The sequence below is a fragment of the Dendropsophus ebraccatus genome, chromosome 5, assembly GCF_027789765.1.
Source record: "Dendropsophus ebraccatus isolate aDenEbr1 chromosome 5, aDenEbr1.pat, whole genome shotgun sequence".
Classification (NCBI taxonomy): Eukaryota; Metazoa; Chordata; class Amphibia; order Anura; family Hylidae; genus Dendropsophus; species Dendropsophus ebraccatus.
This window is the reverse complement of record NC_091458.1, coordinates 121,587,732-121,611,752: the sequence shown is the minus strand read 5'-3', so window position 1 is coordinate 121,611,752 and position 24,021 is coordinate 121,587,732. Positions and strand designations below refer to the sequence as shown.

The 24,021-nt window shown below is 43.1% G+C and overlaps 1 protein-coding gene and 1 long non-coding RNA gene across 2 annotated transcripts in view; one reads left to right on the top strand and one right to left on the bottom strand.

Moving 5' to 3' along the window:
• LOC138792974 (uncharacterized) overlaps positions 1-18,019 on the bottom strand; it is a 46,296-nt gene extending 28,277 nt beyond the window's left edge. Inside the window, exon 1 of the long non-coding RNA XR_011363195.1 lies at positions 17,916-18,019. This is a non-coding gene — a long non-coding RNA (uncharacterized lncRNA). The remainder of the gene's footprint in view (positions 1-17,915) is intronic.
• The window catches only part of GTF2I (general transcription factor IIi), a 49,356-nt gene extending 27,934 nt beyond the window's left edge, over positions 1-21,422 (top strand). The window contains exons 21-32 of the mRNA XM_069971162.1: positions 5,854-5,907; positions 7,180-7,266; positions 10,571-10,636; positions 13,342-13,525; positions 13,608-13,660; positions 15,145-15,222; positions 15,821-15,904; positions 17,525-17,708; positions 18,247-18,275; positions 18,931-18,972; positions 20,366-20,426; positions 21,107-21,422. Of these exons, the coding sequence (XP_069827263.1) occupies positions 5,854-5,907; positions 7,180-7,266; positions 10,571-10,636; positions 13,342-13,525; positions 13,608-13,660; positions 15,145-15,222; positions 15,821-15,904; positions 17,525-17,708; positions 18,247-18,275; positions 18,931-18,972; positions 20,366-20,415 (911 nt within the window). The 3' untranslated portion in view covers positions 20,416-20,426; positions 21,107-21,422. The remainder of the gene's footprint in view (positions 1-5,853; positions 5,908-7,179; positions 7,267-10,570; positions 10,637-13,341; positions 13,526-13,607; positions 13,661-15,144; positions 15,223-15,820; positions 15,905-17,524; positions 17,709-18,246; positions 18,276-18,930; positions 18,973-20,365; positions 20,427-21,106) is intronic.
• Positions 21,423-24,021: the final 2,599 nt, after the last annotated feature.

Genomic DNA, 24,021 nt, shown 5'->3' with positions numbered 1-24,021 from the left:
ATTATTCGCTGCGGGCGACACAAATTTATGTGATTCCAAAATGGCTTCACAATCTTCATCATCTACAGTGGGCATTAATGCTTTCCATTTTTCAAGGGCTGGAAGAGGAGTGGACGCAACCACCGCTTGAATTAGGTAAGTATACAAGGAGGAGATTACACCGCCCGGGCCCTGTGAGCGGATTATACCAATTAGTGGGTAGGAGGAGATAGCCTCAGAGGGCGAGGGGAATTGTGCCGACAATGCATGGCGCAACTGTAAATAACGATAAAAGTGGGTACGAGGAACACAGAATGTATCTCTTATTGCATCAAAGGGTAACAAGGAACCTTCTACATATAAGTCCGTCAAATAACACACCTCCCTCTGCGACCAGTATTGGGCACCCTCAAAGGTAACCAACTGAGGCAGGGCCAGATTAGACCACAGCGGGGATTCTAAGGGAATTTTCTGAAAGTTTGATATATGTTTAGCGGCTTCCCATATCCTGCGGGCCACCCTGTGTGCTGGCAATAATGGAATGCGTGGGCAGACTGGGGCCTCCAATATTGACCACAGCGCTACTGGGGAGATATAATCAGCTGCATGTATCTCAGGTTGCTCAACCGGGGACGCAGATGTCCAAGGATGTAAGTATTTGAGTTGCCCAGCCAAATAGTACAGGTACATATTAGGTAAGGACATGCCAGCTTCCTGCTTAGGGCGCTGTAGCTTGGCGAACTGGAGCTTGGATCTGGATGAGCCCCAAATAAAAGGAATCATGGCAGAATCTAATTCCCGGAAGAAAGCTCTGGGAACTGGATAAAATATGTGTTGAAGAACATAGAGGCACTTAGGTAGCAGTACCATTTTTATCAGGTTAATCCTACCCGCCACAGAAAGTGGCAAAGTGGACCACAACCTGAACTTATTTTTAAAGTGATGGAGCAATGGGTCTATATTCAAAGACAAGGATAGGTAACTAGTTTTAGTGATAATGACCCCAAGGTATTTAAAGTGATCCACCACTTTTAAGCCACACACCTCCTGACCCGTCATGTTGTTCCGGGCAGAACTGAGGTATTGTAGGGAGGACTTGCCCCAGTTAATGGAAAGACCAGAATAATCGCCAAAGTTATCTATGATCTCTATAGCTCTCGTAGGGACTTCTCTGGGTCAGCCAAAAACAGTATAAGATCATCTGCATAGAGGCCCACCCTGTCATCCCCGGCAGAGTGGGGTATGCCAGCTACATCTGGATTCCGTCTCAGAAGTGAGGCCAAGGGCTCTATAGATAGGATAAATAACAAGGGGGACAATGGGCAGCCCTGTCGGGTTCCACGGGACAGGGAGAAAGAAGAGGAGACCAATCCATTAAGGGCAATAGATGCCCTGGGCGCAGTATACAGTATTTGGATCCATTTTATAAAATTAGGACCAAACCCCATCCGTTCCAACACCCCAATAAGGAACGGGACCTCTACTGAATCGAAAGCCTTGGCCGCATCTAATGAGGCCAAGGCCCAATCCTCATCTATCAGAATTCCCCGCTGGACGACCAGTTGCACCCTACGAAGGTTATCAGAGGTGCTGCGTCCAGGGACAAATCCCGACTGGTCCCGGTGAATTATGGAGGGAATAATCTGGTTTAGTCTATTGGCTAGTAATTTTGTAAGGATTTTATAGTCCGAATTTAGTAAGGATATGGGCCTATAGGAACCACAGTCTAGGGGGTCTTTGTCCGGCTTTAAAAGTAGGATAACATTAGCGTCATAAAAGGATGTGGGAAGTATACCCAGTTCGAAGGAAGACTGAAGAATAGATAAGAGAGAAGGGAGAAGAAAGTCCTGGTATTGAGTGTAAAGTTCAATGGGGAACCCATCAGGGCCTGAGGCCTTGCCCCTAGCCAGTGATAACATGGCTTCCTTAAGCTCCTCTAGAGTGATAGGGGCCTCTAATAAAGTGCAGAAGTCCTGTGAGAGGGTGGGCAATTCTACCGCAGATAAATAGTGTGCCATTTCCGCCGGGGAGTGGGTGAGCCTCGTGCAGTATAAGTCAGTATAAAAATCTACAAACACAGAGAGCATATCAGAACTGTTAGTAACCAAATTACCCGTAGCGTCCCTAATCTGTAACACTGCAGGTGAGGCAGAATTCCTGTGGATCAGGTAGGCTAATAAGCTGCTAGAATGATTACCATGTTCGAAGTAATATTGGTTGGTGAAAAACACCTTTCGCTTTGCTTTCTCATACAGTGTTGTCATATATCGTCGTCCAGCTTGTAACCAAGTAACTCGGTTAGTCTCAGTGGGTTGGGCTATAAACCTGGCCTCCCTAGCAGCACATTCAGCGGCCAGCTCATCCTCCACCCGGGTGGCCTCACGTTTATGGTAAGAGATTGATGACTGGACACAACCCCGTAAATATGCTTTTAGGGACTCCCAAAGATGAGAGTGATTGTCGGCGGGTAAATTAGCCTGTAAGAAGATTGTCAACTGATCTGGGATTCTGTCCTGTTCAGAGAACAGAGACAGCCAAAAAGGGTGTATTTTGCGTGGACCTGTCGGGATAACTAGTCGGGTGAAATTAAATTCGGCTAGTATCGGGGAGTGATCAGATATTGCCCTCTGAATGTGCAATATGGATGTTAAGCAAGCATTAGCTTTTGGGTTACCAAACAGGTAGTCTATTCTGGACAGGGCGTCCCTACCAGGAGTATGGCAAGTGTATTCCCGTACGTGAGGATGAGCTGTACGCCACAAATCTATCCAGCCTACCTCAGTAGTCAAACGTGCCAAAGGGGACACCGATGCTGATGGAGGTACCGGATGTCCCCCCGGGCCGCGAAACCTATCCAGGATCGGGTCATATATCATATTGAGGTCTCCCATACATAGATGGAGCGCCGAGGGGAACTCCGATGCAAAGCGTATGGCTTCGTGTAGTACAGAAATCGGAGCAGGGGGGGGTAAGTATAGACATATAATAACAATAGGAACTTGGTCCAATTTAGCAGATATAAACAAAGCTCTTCCTTCAGGATCTACATGCGTCCTGCCAGGCTCCCATCGAAGAGACCTATGTACCAAGAGGGAGACCCCACGAGAGGCAGTCGTGTGTGTGGTATGCAAAGACCATTGTACCCAGGGTTTATTAACATAGTGGACAGTGGAGGGTGTGAGGTGGGTTTCCTGCAGACACACCACATGTGGGTTCTGTCTGCGGATGTGATCAAAAACTATCGCTCTTTTACGAGGTGTACCCAGCCCCCTGACATTTAATGACAGTATACGTGTAGACATCTATGGTGCTAACGTCTAAGAGATATAGGATTGATCTGACCTGACACAGCAATCCGCAGTAACTAAACAGTAAAGATAACTCAATAAACAACCAACAGTTAACACAGTAGTATATGCAGTGCCGACTACTACGGTCAGCCGTACGTGGCAAGTTTACGGGGGGAGTCTGAGAGGGTGGTAGGAACTCAGAACTCAAGTGAGGTTGTGAACCGGTGTACCTAGGGTTGCGCCACCTTAGAGTATATTGTGGATACAGTACCAAAGCACTCCATATATCGGGGACGAAGGTATATAGGGGTGGAGCCAGTCTGGAGCACTCCCAAGCTAAGCTTCCCATATCACAGGGCTTAGAAAGTGCCTGGAGGCAGAGATGCAATTGTAGGTACTATGGAGTTCCACATAGCATGTCATGTTCAGTTGTAGGAGCAGAATGTGCGGCAAAGGTCGCAACAGTAATCATAACTTAACTGTAACAGAAGAGGAAACCAGTCAGCCAATACTCCGCTAGTCTCCACGCCTCACCCAAATCTTCAATGCCGCGGAGATCTCGAGGGTTGGTCCCGGGCTTCGCGCCCTAGCGACAGCAGCCAATCTTCCGTTTCAGATGGCGAAGTAAAGAATATTGCTTTTTCGTCATAGATGACTCTCAACCGTGCCGGGAATGACATGGAATAGGCAATGTGGCGATCACGCAGTTTCGCCTTCACGGTAGTAAAGGACGCTCTGGCCTTCTGTAGCACGGCTGAGAAGTCCGGGAACAGCAGTATGGATGCATTTTGATAGGTGAGCTTACCCGCTTTACGGGCTGCTGTCAACGCTGCGTCCCGGTCGCGGCTGCTTAATAGCCTGATGAGGAATGGTCGTGGTGGCGTGCCCGGTGGTAATGGCCTCGAGGGGACCCTATGGGCTCGCTCAACTGCGAATGCGGGAGAGAAGGAGGCGTTCGGGAGCAGATCTCGGAGCCAGCGCTCCGCAAATGAGCACGGGTCTCTGCCCTCTGCCCTCTCGGGGAGACCCAGGATGCGCAGATTGTTACGCCGCAAGCGGTTCTCGAGGTCGTCTGCACGGGACATCCAGGCCGCAGCCGCTTTATCCAGAGAGACAAGCTTAGCAGGTATAGGGTTAACCGTGTCCTCCGGGATCCGGGATTCGGTCTCCCCGACTCGGGTACGCAGGTTTTGCAAGTCTTGTCTCAGGAGACCCACGTCCACCTTTACCTCATCAATTTTACCCGTCAGGGAGGCAGTGGAGGCCCGGATAGCTGTAAGTAATTGTGCTGTAACCTGAGATAAGGTCGGTTCGGGTGCCGGGTCCTCAACATCAGAGGTAAGGGACTCCACCTTGTCACTGTGATCTTGTGCTGCACGCCGCATGTCGGCGCCATGTTGGCCGGTAGGCCGCATGTAATTAGCGAGCTTTTCTTCTGCCCGGGTCTGTCTGGAACGGCTCATATTAGGGCCGGTACGTTCTTGGAGCGGTCCAAGGCAATAGAAATCGGGTGGTAAGTAGATATCGGCAGGATAATAGCGGTACACCGGAGTCACGGAGCGGAGCTCACATCAGGCGCGTCTGTTCAGCTCGGCTTCCGGCCACGCCCCCTTGCAGTGTACTTTTAAGAAAAAATTCAGCCTGTCATTGCAAAGTACAATTAGTGGCGCAAAAAATAAGGGCTTATGTGTGTTTCTAGGTGGAAAAATGCAAGTGCTATGGCCTTTTAAGCACAAGGAGGGAAAAACGAACACGCACAAATTAAAATTGGCCCGGTTCTCTAAGGGTTAAAGCGTAAATGTCATTTCAGGGTCATTTTTCTGAAAACAATAAATATCTATAGTACAAGCGATTTTAAGAAACTCATTAATAGAATTTATTTAGCAAAAGAGTTTCCTTCTGTGCTGAAAACACAGTTTTCCTATCTCCCCCCTCACTTCAGAAGAAGCAGGATTTCTGTGTCCATTATGCTCTATGGAGAGGGGAGGGGCTGAGAGGAGTGAGTGAGCATGGAGCAGTCCTGCACAGCACAATACCCTGCAATCTTCTCTCAGCAAATTCCTAGATAAGCACTGACCTTTCTGACCCCTAAATCATTGCCCAGACTGATCAGTGCCCAGACAGTCACCAAACAGCTGATCTTCATGTCTCCTCTTCCTGCTCACTCATCTCCCTCGGCCCCTCCCCCCTTCATAGGGATATAATGGACACAGCAGAACCCGTCTTTACTGGCTTCTCTGCAATGAAGACGGCTTTGCCTGATAATGCACAGATAAGAAGTGAGGGGGGGGGGAGGCTGGGAAATTGCTTTTTGAGTACAGAAAGAGGCTTCTTTGCCTAATAAAACCTGTTATAGAGTTTCTTAAAATCGCTTATACTACTGATTTCTTGTTATTTCTTATTTTTTATACAAGAAGTTGCATTTTTTGTCAATCAAAGTAATAAGAATAAAAAAAAACAACACAATTTAGTCTTAGTTCTGTTACGGAACGGTACTAATGTAGGTTATCAAGCTGAGTTTCTTATGGTGCTCTGTGTATTTGTCAGCCAGCAGGCAATATAAGTATTGTTTCTTTATTTGTAGCATGTCGGAGCCTAGACAAAGAACAGAGTCCAGGAAATCCTGCTGCAGAGGATGGTAAGATGTAGAGCAGTCTCTCCAATGGGGGCAGTGGTATAAAGTAAATGGTTAAAATGAGTGCAAAGAGTATATCAATATGATAGAGTTAAAGGGGTAGTTCAGCAATAAAAAAAAAAAATCAACTGTACTCAGCGGCTGTATGTGATGTATTCTTTTTAGTCTGACACAGTGCTCTCTGCAGCCACCTCTTTCCGTGACACAAACTGTCCAGACCAGCAGCAAATTCCCATAGAAAACTTATTCTGCTCTCAAGACTGGAAAGAATGCACCACTTCTTGCAGGACATACAGCAGCTGATAAGTACTGGAAGACTTGTGTTTTGTTTTTTTGTTTTTTTATAAAAGTAAATTACAAATCTCTGGCTTTTTCTGCAGTCAGAAAAGAGTAAAGCTGCATCACATAGAAATATACTGGCCTCTTACCTAATAGCAGATACATGCAGTGAGAGGGAGTGGAGGTATAAAGGGGTTGTCTAGTGAAAAAAAATGTTTCTTTCAAATAAACTTGTGTCAGAAAGCGACAGAGATTTGTAATTTACTTCTATTAAAAAAAACGCCAGACTTCCCATACTTATCAGCTGCTGTATGTCCTGCAGGAAATGGTGTATTCTTTCCAGTCTGACACAGTGCTCTCTGCCGCCACCTCTGTCCGTGACAGGAACTGTTCAGCTCAGCCAGCATGTCAGCACTCTGTGATGGTGGTGCACGTGGATAGTGTTTAGCATAGACAAAAGGAGATTCCCGGCACTCACCGCTTGATGCAGTTAGGTTTATTAACACACAAATGGAGGATAAAACATCACACTGGAACAGATAGGACACGTTGCGGCTGAATAGCCTTCCTTTGACAGATGAGGAAGGCTATTCAGCCGCAGTGTGTCCTGACTGTTCCAGTGTAATGTTTTATCCTCCATTTATGTGTTAATAAATCTGAGTACATCAAGCGGTGAGTGCCGGAATTCTCCTGTGAACTGTCTGGAGCAGTAGCAAATCCCCTTAGAAAACCTCTCCTGTTTGCCAGACTGGAGAGAATACACCACTTCCTGCAGGAAATACAGCAGCTGCTAAGTACTGGAAGACAAGATTTTTTAATAGAAGTAAATTACAAATCTCAGTTTATTTGAATTTTTTTTTCTGGAGTGCCCTTTTTAAAGTAATGGCCGCAAGTTACGTGTCACCAAACATATTATATGATTAGTATTAAGTAAAGAAAAGTTGTACTTCTATCAAGATTATATATATATATATCATTTTTTTTTCTTTCTTCCAGATAAAACAAAAAAAGTAGTGCCCTGTGCTCCTCAAACCAATGGTTCCACAGTGCTCTGTAAACCACGAGGAAGAGAGTTCTCCTTTGGTAAAATATATAAATATTTTTGTCATTTCAGTGTTTTCCTTACCTACATGGTATTGATTTTTGTGATAAAAGTTTAATAAGGATGATAATCATAATCATCATAATAATAGAAATGTATTTATATGATGCCACCAAATTCTGCAGAACACTATGAGGAATCTATGAGGAGTAGGGATGAGACATAAGGCAGATAGTGGTCCAGCCATTGTATATAAATAGGGGTTTTACATATAACAGGCGGATGTGCCAGACACCAGCCAGTCTGTGTATTTAGATAAAAAAGTGCATAAAGTGTAGGGGGACACTGCTGAATGACAGTCAGCGCCACAGGGGCATCCCATCTCATCTGCTCATTGACTGAGGAGGCAGTGCATACATCAACCCCAAACACAGTAAATACTGTGCACCAGTCAGGGGAGTATGGAGTGGGTTTGGGGGTCCTGCAGCTAATAGCCCACAAAAAGCGATCGCTATTAACTTTTTTAATGGCACTTTTAAAGCTGACATTGGAATTGAAACACAGTAACTATGAATGTTTCCTAGGCCATTCCATTTGGCGGAATGTTTCTTAGGCCATTCCATTCGGCAGAATGTTTTTAAATGGTTCTATTTGGCGGAACATTTCTTAGGCCATTCCATTTGGCGGAATGTTTCTTAGGCCATTCCATTTGGCGGAATGTTTCTTAGGCCATTCCATTTGGCGGAATGTTTCTTAGGCCATTCCATTTGGCGGAATGTTTCTTAGGCCATTCCATTTGGCGGAATGTTTCTTAGGCCATTCCATGTGGTGGAATGATTCTTAGGCCATTCCATTTAGTGAAATGTTTCTTTGGCCATTCAATTTGATGGAATGTTTTTTAGGCCATTCCATTTGGCGGAATGCTTCTTAGGCCTTTCCATGTGGCGGAATGTTTTTTAGGCCATTCCATTTGGTAGAAAGTTTCTTGGGCCATTCCATTTGGCGGAATGTTTCTTAGGCCATTCTATTTGGCGGAATGTTTCTTAGGCCATTCCATTTGGCGGAGCGTTTCTTAGGTCATTCTATTTGGCGGAGCGTTTCTTAGGTCATTCCATTTGGCAGAATATTTCCTAGGCCATTCCATTTGGCGGAATGTTTCTAAGGTTATTCTATGTTGCGGAATGTTTTTTAGGCCAATCAATGTGACAGAATGTTTCTTAGGCCATTCCATGCGTTGGAATGTTTCTTAGGCCATTCCATTTAATGAAATGTTTCTTAGGCCATTCCATGTGGCGGAATGTTTCTTAGGATATTCTATGTGACAGAATGTTTCTTAGGCCATTCCATTTCGCAGAATATTTCTTAGGCCATTCCATTTGGCGGAATGTTTCTTAGCCCATTCCATTTGGCGGAATATTTCTAAGGTTATTCTATGTTGCGGAATGTTTTTTAGGCCATTCCATGCGTTGGAATGTTTCTTAGGTCATTCCATTTCGCAGAATATTTTTTTAGGCCATTCCATTTGGCGAAATGTTTCTTAGACCATTCCATTTGGCGCGATGTTTCTAAGGTTATTCTATGTTGCGGCATGTTTTTTAGGCCATTCTATGCGTTGGAATGTTTCTTAGGCCATTCCATGCGGCGGAATGTTTCTTAGATCGTTCCATTTGGCGGAATGTTTCTTAGGATATTCTATGTGACAGAATGTTTCTTAGGCCATTCCATCTGGCGGAATGTTTCTTAGGCCATTCCATCTGGCGGAATGTTTCTTAGGCCATTCCATTTGGCGGAATGTTTCTTAGGCCATTCCATTTGGCAGAATATTTTTTAGGCCATTCCATTTGGCAGAATGTTTCTTAGGCCATTCCATTTGGCGGAATGTTTCTAAGGTTATTCTATGTTGCGGAATGTTTTTTAGGCCATTCCATGCGTTGGAATGTTTCTTAGGCCATTCCATGCGTTGGAATGTTTCTTAGGCCATTCCATTTCGCAGAATATTTCTTAGGCCATTCCATTTGGCGGAATGTTTCTTAGGCCATTCCATTTGGCGGAATGTTTCTAAGGTTATTCTATGTTGCGGAATGTTTTTTAGGCCATTCCATGCGTTGGAATGTTTCTTAGGCCATTCCATGCGTTGGAATGTTTCTTAGGCCATTCCATGCGTTGGAATGTTTCTTAGGCCATTCCATGCGGCGGAATGTTTCTTAGGCCGTTCCATTTAATGAAATGTTTCTTAGGCCATTCCATCTGGCGGAATGTTTCTTAGGCCATTCCATTTGGCGGAATGTTTCTTAGGATATTCTATGTGACAGAATGTTTCTTAGGCCATTCCATCTGGCGGAATGTTTCTTAGGACATTCCATTTGGCGGAATGTTTCTTAGGCCATTCCATTTGGCAGAATATTTTTTAGGCCATTCCATTTGGCAGAATGTTTCTTAGGCCATTCCATTTGGCGGAATGTTTCTAAGGTTATTCTATGTTGCGGAATGTTTTTTAGGCCATTCCATGCGGCGGAATGTTTCTTAGACCATTCCATGCCGCGGAATGTTTCTTAGGCCATTCCATTTAATTAAATGTTTCTTAGGCCATTCCATCTGGCGGAATGTTTCTTAGGCCATTCCATGTGGCGGAATGTTTCCTAGGCCATTCCATTTGGCAGGAATGTTTCTTAGGCCATTCCATTTGGCTGAATGTTTCTTAGGCCATTCCATTTGGTGGAATGTTTTTTAGGCCATTCCATTTGGCGGAATGTTTCTTAGGAGGGAAAAAAAAGAAACACAGTAACTGCATGTTATTGATTGTATAGTGGGCGGATCCATTGTCATGACATCCCGGGGTCTGTACTAGGGCTCTGTGCCTGCTGAGACCGCTATATTTTGTATTACATTGATCCCTATGAGCAATCAAGCAGTTGCTTGAAGAATTACCCTAAGGGGACTAAAAATTGCAATAAGAACAACATTTTTTCCCTAATAAAAATTCACATCACCCCTACTTTCCAGTTTTTCAAATTAAAAAAGTCTAAACAAAAACAAATTTGGGATTGCTACATGTAGAATTGTCCGAATTATTAAAATATAATATAAAAAACATAAACATTATTATAAAATATAACATTATTGATCCTGTACAGTGAACAGTGTTTTGGGGAAAAAAAAGAAATGTCAGGAATTGTCAGGATAGGGGGTGTAGACTGTTGTACTGTATCACTAATCATAGTGATAGATGTGATATTCTAGCGATGTGCTATTACTTTGTAGGATGGATTATTGCACCACTTATGCAGCAATGTATTCTTTATGAATATTTTATAAGCCTAATTACCTAATTTCCTTCCACAACAGAGGCCTGGAACGCCAAAATTACTGATCTAAAACAAAAAGTTGAAGCACTATTTGAAGAAAAATGTGGTAAGTAGCGTTAGCTCAATGTATTAGTACAGTGATTTTTAAATAGAAGTAAATTACAAATCTATAAAACTTTCTGAAACCAGTTGATTTGAAAAAAAAAAAATAATTTCACTGGATAACCCCTTTAAACTCTTAATATCGCAGAAATGGCAGGTTAGATGATTTTAACCTGCTGATAGTTTCTCTCTAAAGTGAATGTATTACCTCATTTTTTCTAATCTTGTTTTTTTGTACAGTACATTGTGGTCATCTTGTTCGAGCTGTTTTTAACAGCATTTAGAGATATACTTTACAGCAAGCCTCATGGACACAGACACAGTGATCAGGTTCAGACCCTGTTCACAATATAATGAGCATTTTATAGAGCATTTTATAGACATCATTTGTGACCTGTGTGTGGGGGAAGGGGTTGAGCTTAAACCATCCTGAAGATCATGTCTGATGTATTACTGGTGTCACCTCTCACTGTAATTCTGTCTGTGATGATAAGGAGGACACTGCTGGAAAGCAATCTAAACAGAAATAGCTCAGTTTTAGGCTTAGTTGTCAGTGTTTCCTGTGTGAGATCTTTGATGTGTTTATAACAGGGGTCCCCAAACTACGGCCCGCAGGCCACATGCGGCCCCCCAAGGCCTTTTATCCGGCCCCCGCCGCACTTCTGGCAGGGACAACTTTTTCACTGGTGGTCAGTGAGAAGACTGCTCTCACTGAGCACCAATAAAAGAGTTCCCCCTTCCGGATCACGCCAGCCCCTGCCCCGCATCCACACTGTTGCCGACATCCCCGTCGAAGGGATCCCCCAGCAGGTACAGCAACGTCATCACTGCCCCTGCCGGAGGATCCCTCAGAGATCATGTCCAGGTTACATCCAAGGCGGGGGGGTTGGTGGTCCGTGCGGCACGGAGGAGGCTGGCGGCAGGGCTGACAATTCACACTGCTCCGAGATCTGCGGTCCTGCTCCAGGATCTGCGGTCTGGTGCAATGGACCGCAGATCCTGGAGCAGTGTCAGATGTTATTCCTGCCGCCAGCCTCCTCCGCGCCGCACGGACCACCAACCCCCCCGCCTGGGATGTAACCTGGACATGATCTCTCAGGGATCCTCCGGCAGGGGCAGTGATGACGTCGCTGCTCCTGCTGGGGGATCCCTCCGGCGACTGACCGGCTGAAGAGGCTAGAAGAGATTAACGCAGTATTATTTTTTTTTGTAGCAATGCAGGGGGGCATAATAACTATATGGGGGACATTGCAGGGGGACAATATAACTATATGGGGGACATTGCAGGGGGACAATATTACTATATGGGGGACATTGCAGGGGGTCATTATAACTATATGGGGGACATTATTACTATATGGAGGACATTGCAGGGGGTCATTATAACTATATGGGGGTCATTATAACTATATGGGGAACATTGCAGGGGGGCATTATAACTATATGGGGGACATTGCAGGGGACAATATAACTATATGGGGGACATTGCAGGGGGGCATTATAACTATATAGGGGACATTGCAGGGGACAATATAACTATATGGGGGACATTGCAGGGGGTCATTATAACTATATGGGGGACATTATTACTATATGGGGGACATTGCAGGGGGTCATTATAACTATATGGGGGTCATTATAACTATATGGGGGTCATTGCAGGGGGACAATATAACTATATGGGGGACAATGCAGGGATACATTATTAGTAAATGGGGTGAGGGGGCTGGTTGAGGGTGTGAAGGGGGAGTTAGGGGAGGCTGGTTGAGGGGGGAGTGAGGGGTTGAGTGTGGGCTGGGTGAGGGGTGGAAAGAGAGGGATGCTTTTACTTTTTTTGTGTGTGTGTGTGGGGGGGGGGTGTTGTGGCATTTTGCACTGAGATTTGATTATAGTTTTTTTTTTTTATAGTCCGGCCCTCCGACGGTCTTAGGGACAGTGAACTGGCCCCCTGTGTGAAAAGTTTGGGGACCCCTGGTTTATAAGATATGATTTCTTAATAAAATATTTCCCACATTCTGGACATGTTAATGACATCTCACGTGTGATATCTTTGATTGTATTATAATAGATGTAGAAAAATAGAAAATTAAAATACACCAAATATTCTTAAAATTTTTTATTTAAAATAAAAAATAAATTTAAACAATGGGTCATTTACTGATGACAAATTTCTTTTTAACTCTTATTGTAAACTTAGACTGAAGGTTCTAAGGTGTGCCAGGTTTTATCACAGCAGATCATGGTGTTTGATACTTTTATCAAGCTTTAAAACTATGTAGAATGTTTCAGGCCATAAACTGACCCAAAAATGTGCCAGACACTTTTTTTACAACCTAAGGCTGTGTTCACACACTGTCAAAATGATTTAACGGCAAATAACGTCCATTATTTTATAACTTTGGGTGTTACTATGCGAATAACGCCTGTTGTTTTAAAATAACAGCCATCTTTTCCCATTAAAGATGGCCACCTAATAAAAATGGCCGTCATTTTGACAGTATGTGAACATAGACCTAAAACGTGTGCGCAAACAAACCATTTTACTATTACGTTCAGTAGAATGGCTCAAAATACAAGGCTTTGGTCTGAAGTTTGTCACTTTGTGCCATTATTATTGCAGATGTAGCTGAGCCAATAAGTTATGAAGGTGTAATGCCCCGAGAACGTCTCTAATAACCCTTCTACATGTGTCAATCTCTCTTCATTTAGGGGAGGCTCTGGGTGTGAAAGAGCCTATTAAGGTACCATTTGTGCTGTTTGAATCCTACCCAGCAGACTTCTATGTGGAAGGCCTTCCCGAGGGAGTTCCTTTTCGCAGACCCTCCACTTTTGGCATTCCAAGACTGGAGAAAATTCTCAGAAACCGGGCGAAGATTAAATTTATTGTCAAAAAGTGAGACAGTCTTTACTTTATTCACTTGTTTAGAAAGCTGAATGTCTGAGTTTATGCTATAATTGTAATCATCTTTTATCAGACCTGAATTGTTTGAGGCTGCCGCCAAAGGCACAACCTTTCAGTTTCCACAAAGTAAGTACGCCACCAGTATAATACCAGTTGTGTCTAGCAGGACCTTCTTCTTTGCTTTCTTTTTAGCTGATCGAATTGTTTTCAGAACTATATAACTATCAGGCTATGTTCACACTACGTACAAGTACGGTCATTGTTGCCATCGGCAACAACGGCCGTACTTTGGGAGGTGTGGACATAGGCTTATCTTCTGTCGGATCCCGGTCGGAGAATATACACTTCGTATGCGCTCCGGCCGGGATCTCATACGGGGCCGCAAATAACTGACATGTCAGTTCACACAATGAAGCGAGCGGCTCCGGCTGTGTGCTCTGGGAGGTTCTGATGCGGGCGCGCGCTGATGCACCCGCATCAGAACCCTTCGGCTGGAAAGATCATCCGGCTGGTACTTAAGTACCGGCCAAAATGATCCGGGCAGAGACCGGCCGTTCCGTGACCCAGCCGGGGTCACGGAACGATCGTTCTCTTACTGAATGTGAACATAGCCCTATATTGTTAATAATGCTTCAAAAAATTGCATAATAAAAAGTTACGGCACTGTCAAAAACAACAACTTGCCTTTCACAGTCTAAGGGCCCTATTGCACCAACAGATTTATCTGACCGATTTCTGCAGCCAAAGCCAGGAACAGATTTGAAAAGAGGAGACATCTCAATGGTTTCTTTAAGACCAGTTCTCGGTTTATAGTCTGTTGGTATAATAGGGCCCTAATTGATCAAGGCCTGATCAATAATGTAAACAAGCACCAATCTGCTAGATCAGCGCTCTTTTACAGAGCCTATTAAACGGCTTGACAATCGTTTAGCAAGGGCTGCACGGACATCGTTAGCAATGTCCGTGCAGGCCTTGCTGTAAACTGTTATCCATTACCTCTTTACACTCCAGGTCTTCTCCTACCCTCTGCTTGCTTCCTGGTGCCTGGAGCTTTAGAGCAGCCTGTCTGAGCTGACAGGCTGCTCAGCCAATCACTGGCCAGGACCACTGCGACCAGTGCTTGGATAAGTGGGCTGTCAGCGCAGACAGGCCATTGTGAAGCTCCAGCCACCAGGAAGTGGCAGAGTGCAGGAGAAGATGGGGAGCGTGGACAGATAATGTATTCAATTGTTAGCTGTTGGCCATGCATCCCTATCACTCCTCGGACGATTAGGTCCAGATCTAAAGACACGAAAAGCAGATAATTGTTTCTTCAGCTGATCGCTGTCTGTATTACAGGGAGCGATAATTGGCCTGATTCGGCTGAATATCGCTCCTAATAATAGGGCCCTTAGCTTTTATTGTGATTGTTTACATACAGGGGCTGAATACCTGTCTTGTGTTTGTTACAATGTGTCAGTATAGGCAATCCTCTTTGAGGTAAATGTCTCCTGGATGGTCTTTGCAAAGTGGTGGATGTGATCAGGTTAAAACAATGTTATTTTCCTTTTCTAAATACTGAAAGTTAGTTACACAAGTTGCCTAAAAAAAGTTATTTTTCTCATTTTAAGAAAGAATACAGGTACATAATAAATTGATCAATGCATCTGGAGTTGAGGATCTCAATATCATCCAAGTAACTGTACCAGGTATGTGGCATGTAAACACTCTTAGTATTTTATATGCAAAATGCTTAAGGGAGAAGTCCGGCGAACATTTTTATTAAAGTATTGTATTGCCCCCCAAAAGTTATACAAATCACGAATATACACGGGAAATGCTTATAAAGTGGTTTTTCCCTGCACTTACTACTGCATCAAGGCTTCACTTCCTGGATAAAATAGTGATGTCACAACCCGACTCCCAGAGCTGTGCAGGCTATGGCTGCTGGAGAGGATGATGGTAGGGGGACACTGAGGGACACTGAGCATCCCCCTGACATCATCCTCTCCAGCAGCCACAGCCCGCACAGCTCTGGGAGTCGGGTCGTGACATCACCATGTTATCCAGGAAGGGAAGCCTTGATGCAGTAGTAAGTGCAAGGAAAAAAGCGCTTTCTGTGCACTTCCTGTAATAAGTGTATATTGAACTCCCCTTGCACCGCCATCCAGAAGGACCCCTGTAATAGAGTGGATGAGTGCCATCACCTCCTTTCAGAAGGGCTAAAGTTTTGTGCGTCCCCACCAGATCTGTACCATTGTGCCTCTCGCTTCCCCATGTTGATCTTAATTTGATGTTATTTTGTAGATACGGACCCTGAGAAGACGATAAGAACTGACAAAGCTCGTCAGCTGAGGGAACAGGTTAATGAATTGTTCAGTCTGAAATTTGGTAAGCAATGACGGTGAGAGATCTGTCAGTCATCGGAGGGCAGGAGAGGCCGCCACAGACATGATACTTTTCCGGTTGCTCACTACTTGCTTTTGCTTGTTGGTTCTCTGACCATACACTACATCCTGGTGTAAGGGATAGACTGCTGGAAAAATGTGTCCCTATGTTATGCTGCTCTTAACTTGAAAGGTCCACTTTAAAGCTAAAAATTTCTGTCTCTCAAATGACTTTAGTTTATTTTTTGAAAGACATATTATTAGCTTTGCAATTGGGGAAGGCTCCTGCTGCAACCTATTACCTTACACCAAGATGCAGAATTGTGAGGAGGAGTGCTGTTCTAGGACAAAGAGAGACTTTTTTATCTATTTCTTTTAGCTTATATATAACAAAATAGAGATGGAGTTAAAAAAGGAAATTTAAATTGTCATTGTTAAAATGTTTAAAATTTAAATCAACAGGGGATGTGATATAAAGCAAGTTTGCAATTTACATTTATTTATTTATTTATTTATTTATTTATTTAGTTAGTTAGTTAGTTATCATGCTTGATAACACCGTTATACTTACTTGTATCCAGGTCCAGTCTCCTGAAGGCAGCTTTTTATAGTCTTGTGCTGATTGAAAAAAAAAGGGACTAAATACAGGAAGTACCGGTCATCTGAGTGCTCACAAAGAAGGCAGTCATGTGATTATGTGATTGACAGACACATTAAGCTGTGACACTATGTACTGGCCAGGACTTCATGTGTTTAGTTGCTTTTTTTTCCAATCAGCACAAGACTAAAAAGTTGCCTTCAGGAGACCAGACCTGGATAAAAATAAGTTATAGCTTTGATTTACAGCATGATAAAAAAAAATACTGATTTTAAATTGCAAACTTGTTTTATATCACATCCACTGTTGATTTTGATTTTAAAAGTTTTAACTACAATTTAACACTTTAAAGTGTACCTGTTGTTATAAATTTCTAAATCTAAATCAACAGTAAATGTGAAAAAATGCAAGTTTGCAATAAACATGTTGTTGTTATCATGCTGTAAAACAAAGCTGAACCTACCAGAAATCCAGGTCCAGTCTCCAAACGGCAGATTTTCTGTAAAAAACAGACTAAATACAGGAATTACAACCAGTACAGAGAGTCATGGCTCAATGTGTCCATCAGTTACATGACTGCCTTCTCTCTGTGAGCGCTCAGATGATCTGGGATACACAGGAGTTCCTGTTTTCTGACGCTTTGAGAAAAAAAAAAAGTCTGAAAACAGGAAGTTCCGTGTTCTCCATGATAACTAAAAGAAAATAGTGAATGTAAATTGCAAACTTTGTTTATATCACATTGATATACTGTTGATTTAGATATTGAAAGTTATGACGACAGGTACACTTTACCTATTTTAATTTTTTTGGGGAGGGGGATTATTGATTTAGGGATCAATCATACCTTACATTGCCTTTTTTTCCTACTTCTGGATGATATGATATCATTCCATAATAATTGGTTGCATGAGATGGCTTTTAGAGAATGCATGTGTCAAGTTTACTAACTTTAATATTTCTAAGAATAATAATAATAATAATAAAAGTCAGCTATTCTTGCCTTATCATAACAATTCTGTTTCATAGGAGAAGCAATTGGTATGAACTTTCCAGTGAAAGTCCCCTACAGGAAAATAACCGCCAACCCGGGATGTGTTGTAGTAGATGGGATGCCACCAGGGGTTTTATTCAAAGCTCCCAGTTATCTAGAACTAAGTTCAATGCGTAGAATTCTGGATTCAGCACAGTTTATAAAATTTACAGTCATAAGGTGAGTTGTAACATTAGACCATCAGCTTATCACAAATCTTAAATACTATTTCCATTTTCTGCTACTTGACAATATTCTGATATTAAACTAATGTCTAATGTAAAAATGTATTTTTACAAATTAAAAGCATGGTCCAGTCCAGGGACTATGTTTTGTATGTAGATGTGCTCAGACGTGGCTAAAAAAACTAAGAAAACTAAAACTCACCTTCGCCATGCCACCACATTTTCACCAGTGCTCAGTCCCGCTGTTCAGTATTTTTTGGTGTTGATCTTGACAAAAAGAAGCATCTGTTCAGCCAATGACTGGTGTCCTGCTTTGGATTATTTTAAATTACATTACTTCCATATATAGTGTATATATATGAGGATCTTAGCGCACAGTTTGATTAAATTGTTTGAGTCCATCTGCCCAACAAGTTGACCACTTTTAGACTGATACCTACGCTAACCATCGCGTTCAAGAGCAGATTCATCTCTCTATTGGTCCTTTGTGTACATTTGAATGAGTTTAATTTAAAATTACATTTTTTTAATAGGCCTTTTCCTGGGCTGGTGCTCAACAGCCGTAAGTATGTTTTGGGGATTTAAAGATGTAGTGGTAAACACTTTAGGTTCATATAAAACCAATTTTTAATATATTAAGAAAATGCAAATATTCTAAGCAATTGAACATACACAGCATCTGTCACAGCCTGAGACCTCCAGTCAAGTCATAAATCATGGTGCACAACATATTTGCACAAACATCTGCACAAACATCAGGTCGGATTTACTGGGAGTTGGTGTAGACTTAAATTTTCGAACATAATTATGAATTTTAAAGGAGTTATATGGCATGCAAATTTTTTTATATTTGTGCTCAGGCAGGTGGAAAGAAAAAATTAATAGACATGTACTTATCCCAACTCTGTTCTCAGATGTGCAGCACTTGCAGAAACAGGGACGACACAAACCAGTGGTCGCAAAAGCAACCCGCCTCAGCCACTGATTGGCTGAGTAGCCAAGTCCTATCTTGGAAATACTGCGCATTGGGGGCCAGAGCTCCACTACAGTGGCGGGGGAGGGAGGTACCTATACTTAGTGTAGAAATAGTCCCTAGTAGATGACCTTATTCACATATTGATACATATCATCAATAGTCATCTACTTGTAAATTTTAATTTCTATATTAATTTACATTATTTAGTCTGATTTATTGTATTGGCATGTTTGCATTTCAGAAATAACAGATGAAACTGAGTCTGGACCTTATACAGAATCCGGTAAAAGATCTACTTTAGTTTTTCATTACCAGATCATAGGAAAAGCATTCACGGTTTCTAACTATTCTCTCTGAATAAACCTGCTATGAGGCATTATATATATAATATATATAAAATCTCTCTCGCCACCAGCCCATGAGAGCCCCAGGGTACATACAGAGCCTTAGAGCCCCCAGGCTGTAGGACGATTTAAAGGAGAAGTCCGGCGAAAAATTTTATTAAAGTATTGTATTGTCCCTACAAAGTTATACAAATCACCAATATACACTTATTACAGGAAATGCACACAAAGTGCTATTTTCCCTGCATTTACTATTGCATCAAGGCTTCACTTCCTGGATAAAATGGTGATGTCACGACCTGACTCCCAGAGCTGTGCAGGCTGTGGCTGCTGGAGAGGATGATGGCAGGGGGACACTGAGGGACACAGGGCACTGGAGGGACACTGAGCATCCCTCTGCCATCATCCTCTCCAGCAGCCACAGCCCGCACAGCTCGGGGAGTCGGGTCGTGACATCATCATGTTATCCAGGAAGTGACATCACCATGTTATCCAGGAAGTGACATTACCATTTTATCCAGGAAGTGAAGCCTTGATGCAGTAGTAAGTGCAGGGAAAAAAACACTTTATGTGCATTTCCCGTAATAAGTGTATATTGGTAATTTGTATAAGTTTGGGGGGGGCAATACAATACTTAAATAAAAATTTTTGCCGGACTTCTCCTTTAAAGCATCCGAGATCATAGGAGCCCCAGAGTCACACTCTGCAGCCTCACAGCAGAGGACCCTCCCAGCTATACACTGGCACCTTAAAGCAGATGACTCCTAGAGGGTACCTGCAGAATTATCTATCTATGGCTTTTGTTCCGCCTAATTAAGTCAGGTGTTTTCAGAAGCAGAAGAAAACAAGTACCCTAAAGGCAGAACGGCGCTAATGTTCTGCATGTCAGCAACCCATAAAAAGCATGCTTGACATTGAAAAACAACCACAGAAACATCCTTGGGTGTTCTGATCAGGCGTCACTCTTTTCTGTACCAGCATTGTAACATCCCTGTAGTGACAATGTAGGCACATACAGCACCAAGGTTCAGTGCACGCTTGTACTTGTTCCCTATGCTGTTCAGAGTCTTTGGTCACCTACTGTTTTAGGTCCTCGGGCAGTGTTGAAGCCCCAGTAGTTTGCCTGGCTTACCGAGTGCACCTGCAGTTCTGTGATTTTTTGGGAGGGACGCATGCAGCTGTGTTCCTGTCATTCTGGATGTGGCAACACAATGTAGTGACTTGCAGAATATAAAAGATTTTATTTTCCACGAAAACTATAAAAGACTTACAATACATTACAGAGCATTTCACTTGCTTACGTTGTTGTTTGTTTTTGTTTTTTTTTAACAGACCTAAAAGATGACTGTAACATAAAACAGGAGTCAGACCCAACGTGGTAAATTATTCTTAGGTAATGGAGTTTGTTGTATTAGTGTTGGTAAAATATATATAAGTCGGAATGCCTTTAAAAAGGTATACCACAGTGTACCCACTGTACAAACACTTAGTCTCCTGGATTGCTTGGCCTGTTTCCTAAACAATAAGTTTTAATTTTTGGATTTCGGGTTGTACCTGAATCAGAAATGACTGATGCCTTCTGCTCCATGGCACCTACATCTGCTCTTCCCACATCTTAGAGGTATATCTTACAAGATGTGAGGGGGCAGGTTTAAGGGCCCTATTACACCAACAGATTATCTGACAAATTTTTTTAAGCCGGAGCCAGGATTGGATTCGAAAAGAGGAGAAATCTTAGTCTTTCCTTTATTACCTGTTGGCTCAAAATTCTGTCAGATAATCTGCTGGTGTAATAGGGTCCTAAGTCAGTCATTCTGTGTGTACGAAACCACATCTGCACATGATGTCCAGTAGCTATGCAAAATACTGACCAAAATACTACTGTGTGAAAGTGACTTTGTGATGTATTATTTTATATTATTATAAAATATATTATATTATTTTTATTAATATAGAGGGGGTTGATTATGAAACTATGAACTGTTTTAAAGGAGATTCAGTAGATCCACCATTGTAGATTCATTACCTCCCTGCATTCATATTATATGATCCCAAATCTATTTTATATTTTAGGGAGGTCTCCGGAGTGAACACTCAGTGCCAAGATACGAGTGAATGTGGACTAGAAAAGACTGTTTTGACAGAAGTCCTAAAATGCTCTATTTGTAAAACACACTGCATGGGGTTTGCCTATATGATAAATCATGTTCTGATCTCCCATCTTTTTACTACATTTAGGGCATATAAATCCTCAGATATTTGGAAATATGGCACCTGCTGTTATATGCCATAAATATGTCTGCTGAAAATATCCAAGCTGGTATTATCCTTTTAAATGCAAGGAGTAGCATTGTGGATATTTTGGGTTAAGGGGGGAGATTTATCAAACATGGTATAAAGTGAAACTGGCTCAGTTGCCCCTAGCAACCAATCAGATTCCACCTTTCATTCCTCAAAGACTCTTTGGAAAATGAAAGGTGGAATCTGATTGGTTGCTAGGGGCAACTGAGCCAGTTTCATTTTACACCAAAATTTTGACTTTCATCACTGAATTTAATTGTATTTTACCAAGACCCATGGCATGTAATGTATTACACCCCAACCAATAAATAGTTTTCTAAGAGCCTTTCTGAGCTGTCCTGATTTCTCAATTCATTTGAAGTTTATTTCTATATCCTCCTTTCCTGACATAGTTTCTGAGGTCAACATCAAGAAGGGGATATTTATGCTAAGAATTAAAATCTCTTTTTTTTTCTTAGTCTTAGGCTGGGTAAGTTTTTCTATCCATTTAACGTATACTTTAAAAAAAAAAATAAATGATTCAATTGTGTGCCATCAGTTTTGATGCTTTTTTTCCAGTGACTTCCATTATAAAAAGAAACAGATCAAAACGGATATGTTTTCTTAACGTACACAAAAATAGTGTTGACTACGTTTTTCTGTCTGTTAAAAGTAACCAATTAAAATCGGATACGTTGACCAGATAGGAAAAACATAGTATGAACCCAGCCTTAAAGCCGGGCCAGTGAACCTGCTGATATGAGCCAGCCGCTATTTACCTCCGGATTTCAGGGCTGTAAGTCATATTTCTGTGCGGTCCGGTATAGTGCCGTTTTCCGCTAATTGCTAATGTGCCAATTAGCAATCCCGGAGCATTTGAGGCATTCCCCATGCTCCTGGAGCACCCGCTCGGCCACCCTAGCCTGCCTCCTCCCAGCCCGCCCCACTATGCATATTCATATATATTCATATAGCTAGGCCGTATGTAACGGGCTGCTTCCTGCACATGCGCCATTACAAGCGGCCTAGCTATGAATATATAAATATGTATAGTGGGAGGGCTCGGAGGAGGCAGGCTAGGGCGGCCGAGTGGGTGCTCCAGGAGCATGGGGAACGCCACAAATGCTCCGGGACCGCTATTTAGCATATTAGCAATTAGCGGAAAACAGCACCATACCGGACCCAAAATAAATATGACTTACAGTCCTGGAATCCGGAGTTAAATAGCGGCTGACACATATCAGCAGGTTCACTGACCCGAACCTGCTGATAGTACTGCTTTAAAGGACAACTCGGGCGATTATTTAAAAGGTGCTGGGAAGGGAAAGCTAAAAGTAATAACAGGCCAGCGCTGAGACCACATACCCAGACTCTGGTCACCCAGAGCCGCTTCCTGGTTAAAGAGGGGACCCACGTCAGCGCTGATTGGCCGAGCAGCGCTTACACATCACGACCTGGGTGACCAGAGTAGAGGTACACGTCATCGGCGCTGGCAGTGAGAGCACATTATTTCTTTTAGCCTCCCCGGCACTTTTACAAAAATGTGAAAATAGGAAGTAAAATTCCCACCGCCCCCAGTATCAGGACCCCTACATAATACAGCTCCCAGTATCAGGCCCACTACAAGATACAGACCCCAGTATCAGGCCCCCTACATAATACAGATCCCAGTATCAGGCCCCCTACATAATACAGATCCCAGTATCAGGCCCCCTACATAATACAGCTCCCAGTATCAGGCCCCCTACATAATACAGCTCCCAGTATCAGGCCCCCTACATAATACAGCTCCCAGTATCAGACCCCCTACATAATTCAGCTCCCAGTATCAGGCCCCCTACATAATACAGCTCCCAGTATCAGGCCCACTACATAATACAGCTCCCAGTATCAGGCCCCCTACATAATACAGCTCCCAGTATCAGGCCCACTACATAATACAGCTCCCAGTATCAGGCCCTCTCCACAATTCAGCTCCCAGTATCAGACCCCCTCCATAATTCAGCTCCCAGTATCAGGCTCCAAACATAATACAGATACCAGTATCAGGCCCCCTACATAATACAGACACCAGTAACAGGCCCCCTACATAATACAGCTCCCAGTATCAGGCCCCCTACATAATACAGATCCCAGTATCAGGCCCACTACAAGATACAGACCCCAGTATCAGGCCCCCTACATAATACAGATCCCAGTATCAGGCCCCCTACATAATACAGATCCCAGTATCAGGCCCTCTACATAATACAGCTCCCAGTATCAGGCCCCCTACATAATACAGCTCCCAGTATCAGGCCCCCTACATAATACAGCTCCCAGTATCAGGCCCCCTACATAATACAGCTCCCAGTATCAGGCCCCCTACATAATACAGCTCCCAGTATCAGGCCCCCTACATAATACAGACCCCACTATCAGGCCCCCTACATAATACAGCTCCCAGTATCAGGCCCCCTACATAATACAGCTCCCAGTATCAGGCCCCCTACATAATACAGCTCCCAGTATCAGGCCCACTACATAATACAGCTCCCAGTATCAGGCCCACTACATAATACAGCTCCCAGTATCAGACCCACTACATAATACAGCTCCCAGTATCAGGCCCACTACATAATACAGCTCCCAGTATCAGGCCCACTACATAATACAGCTCCCAGTATCAGGCCCCCTACATAATACAGCTCCTAGTATCAGACCCCCTA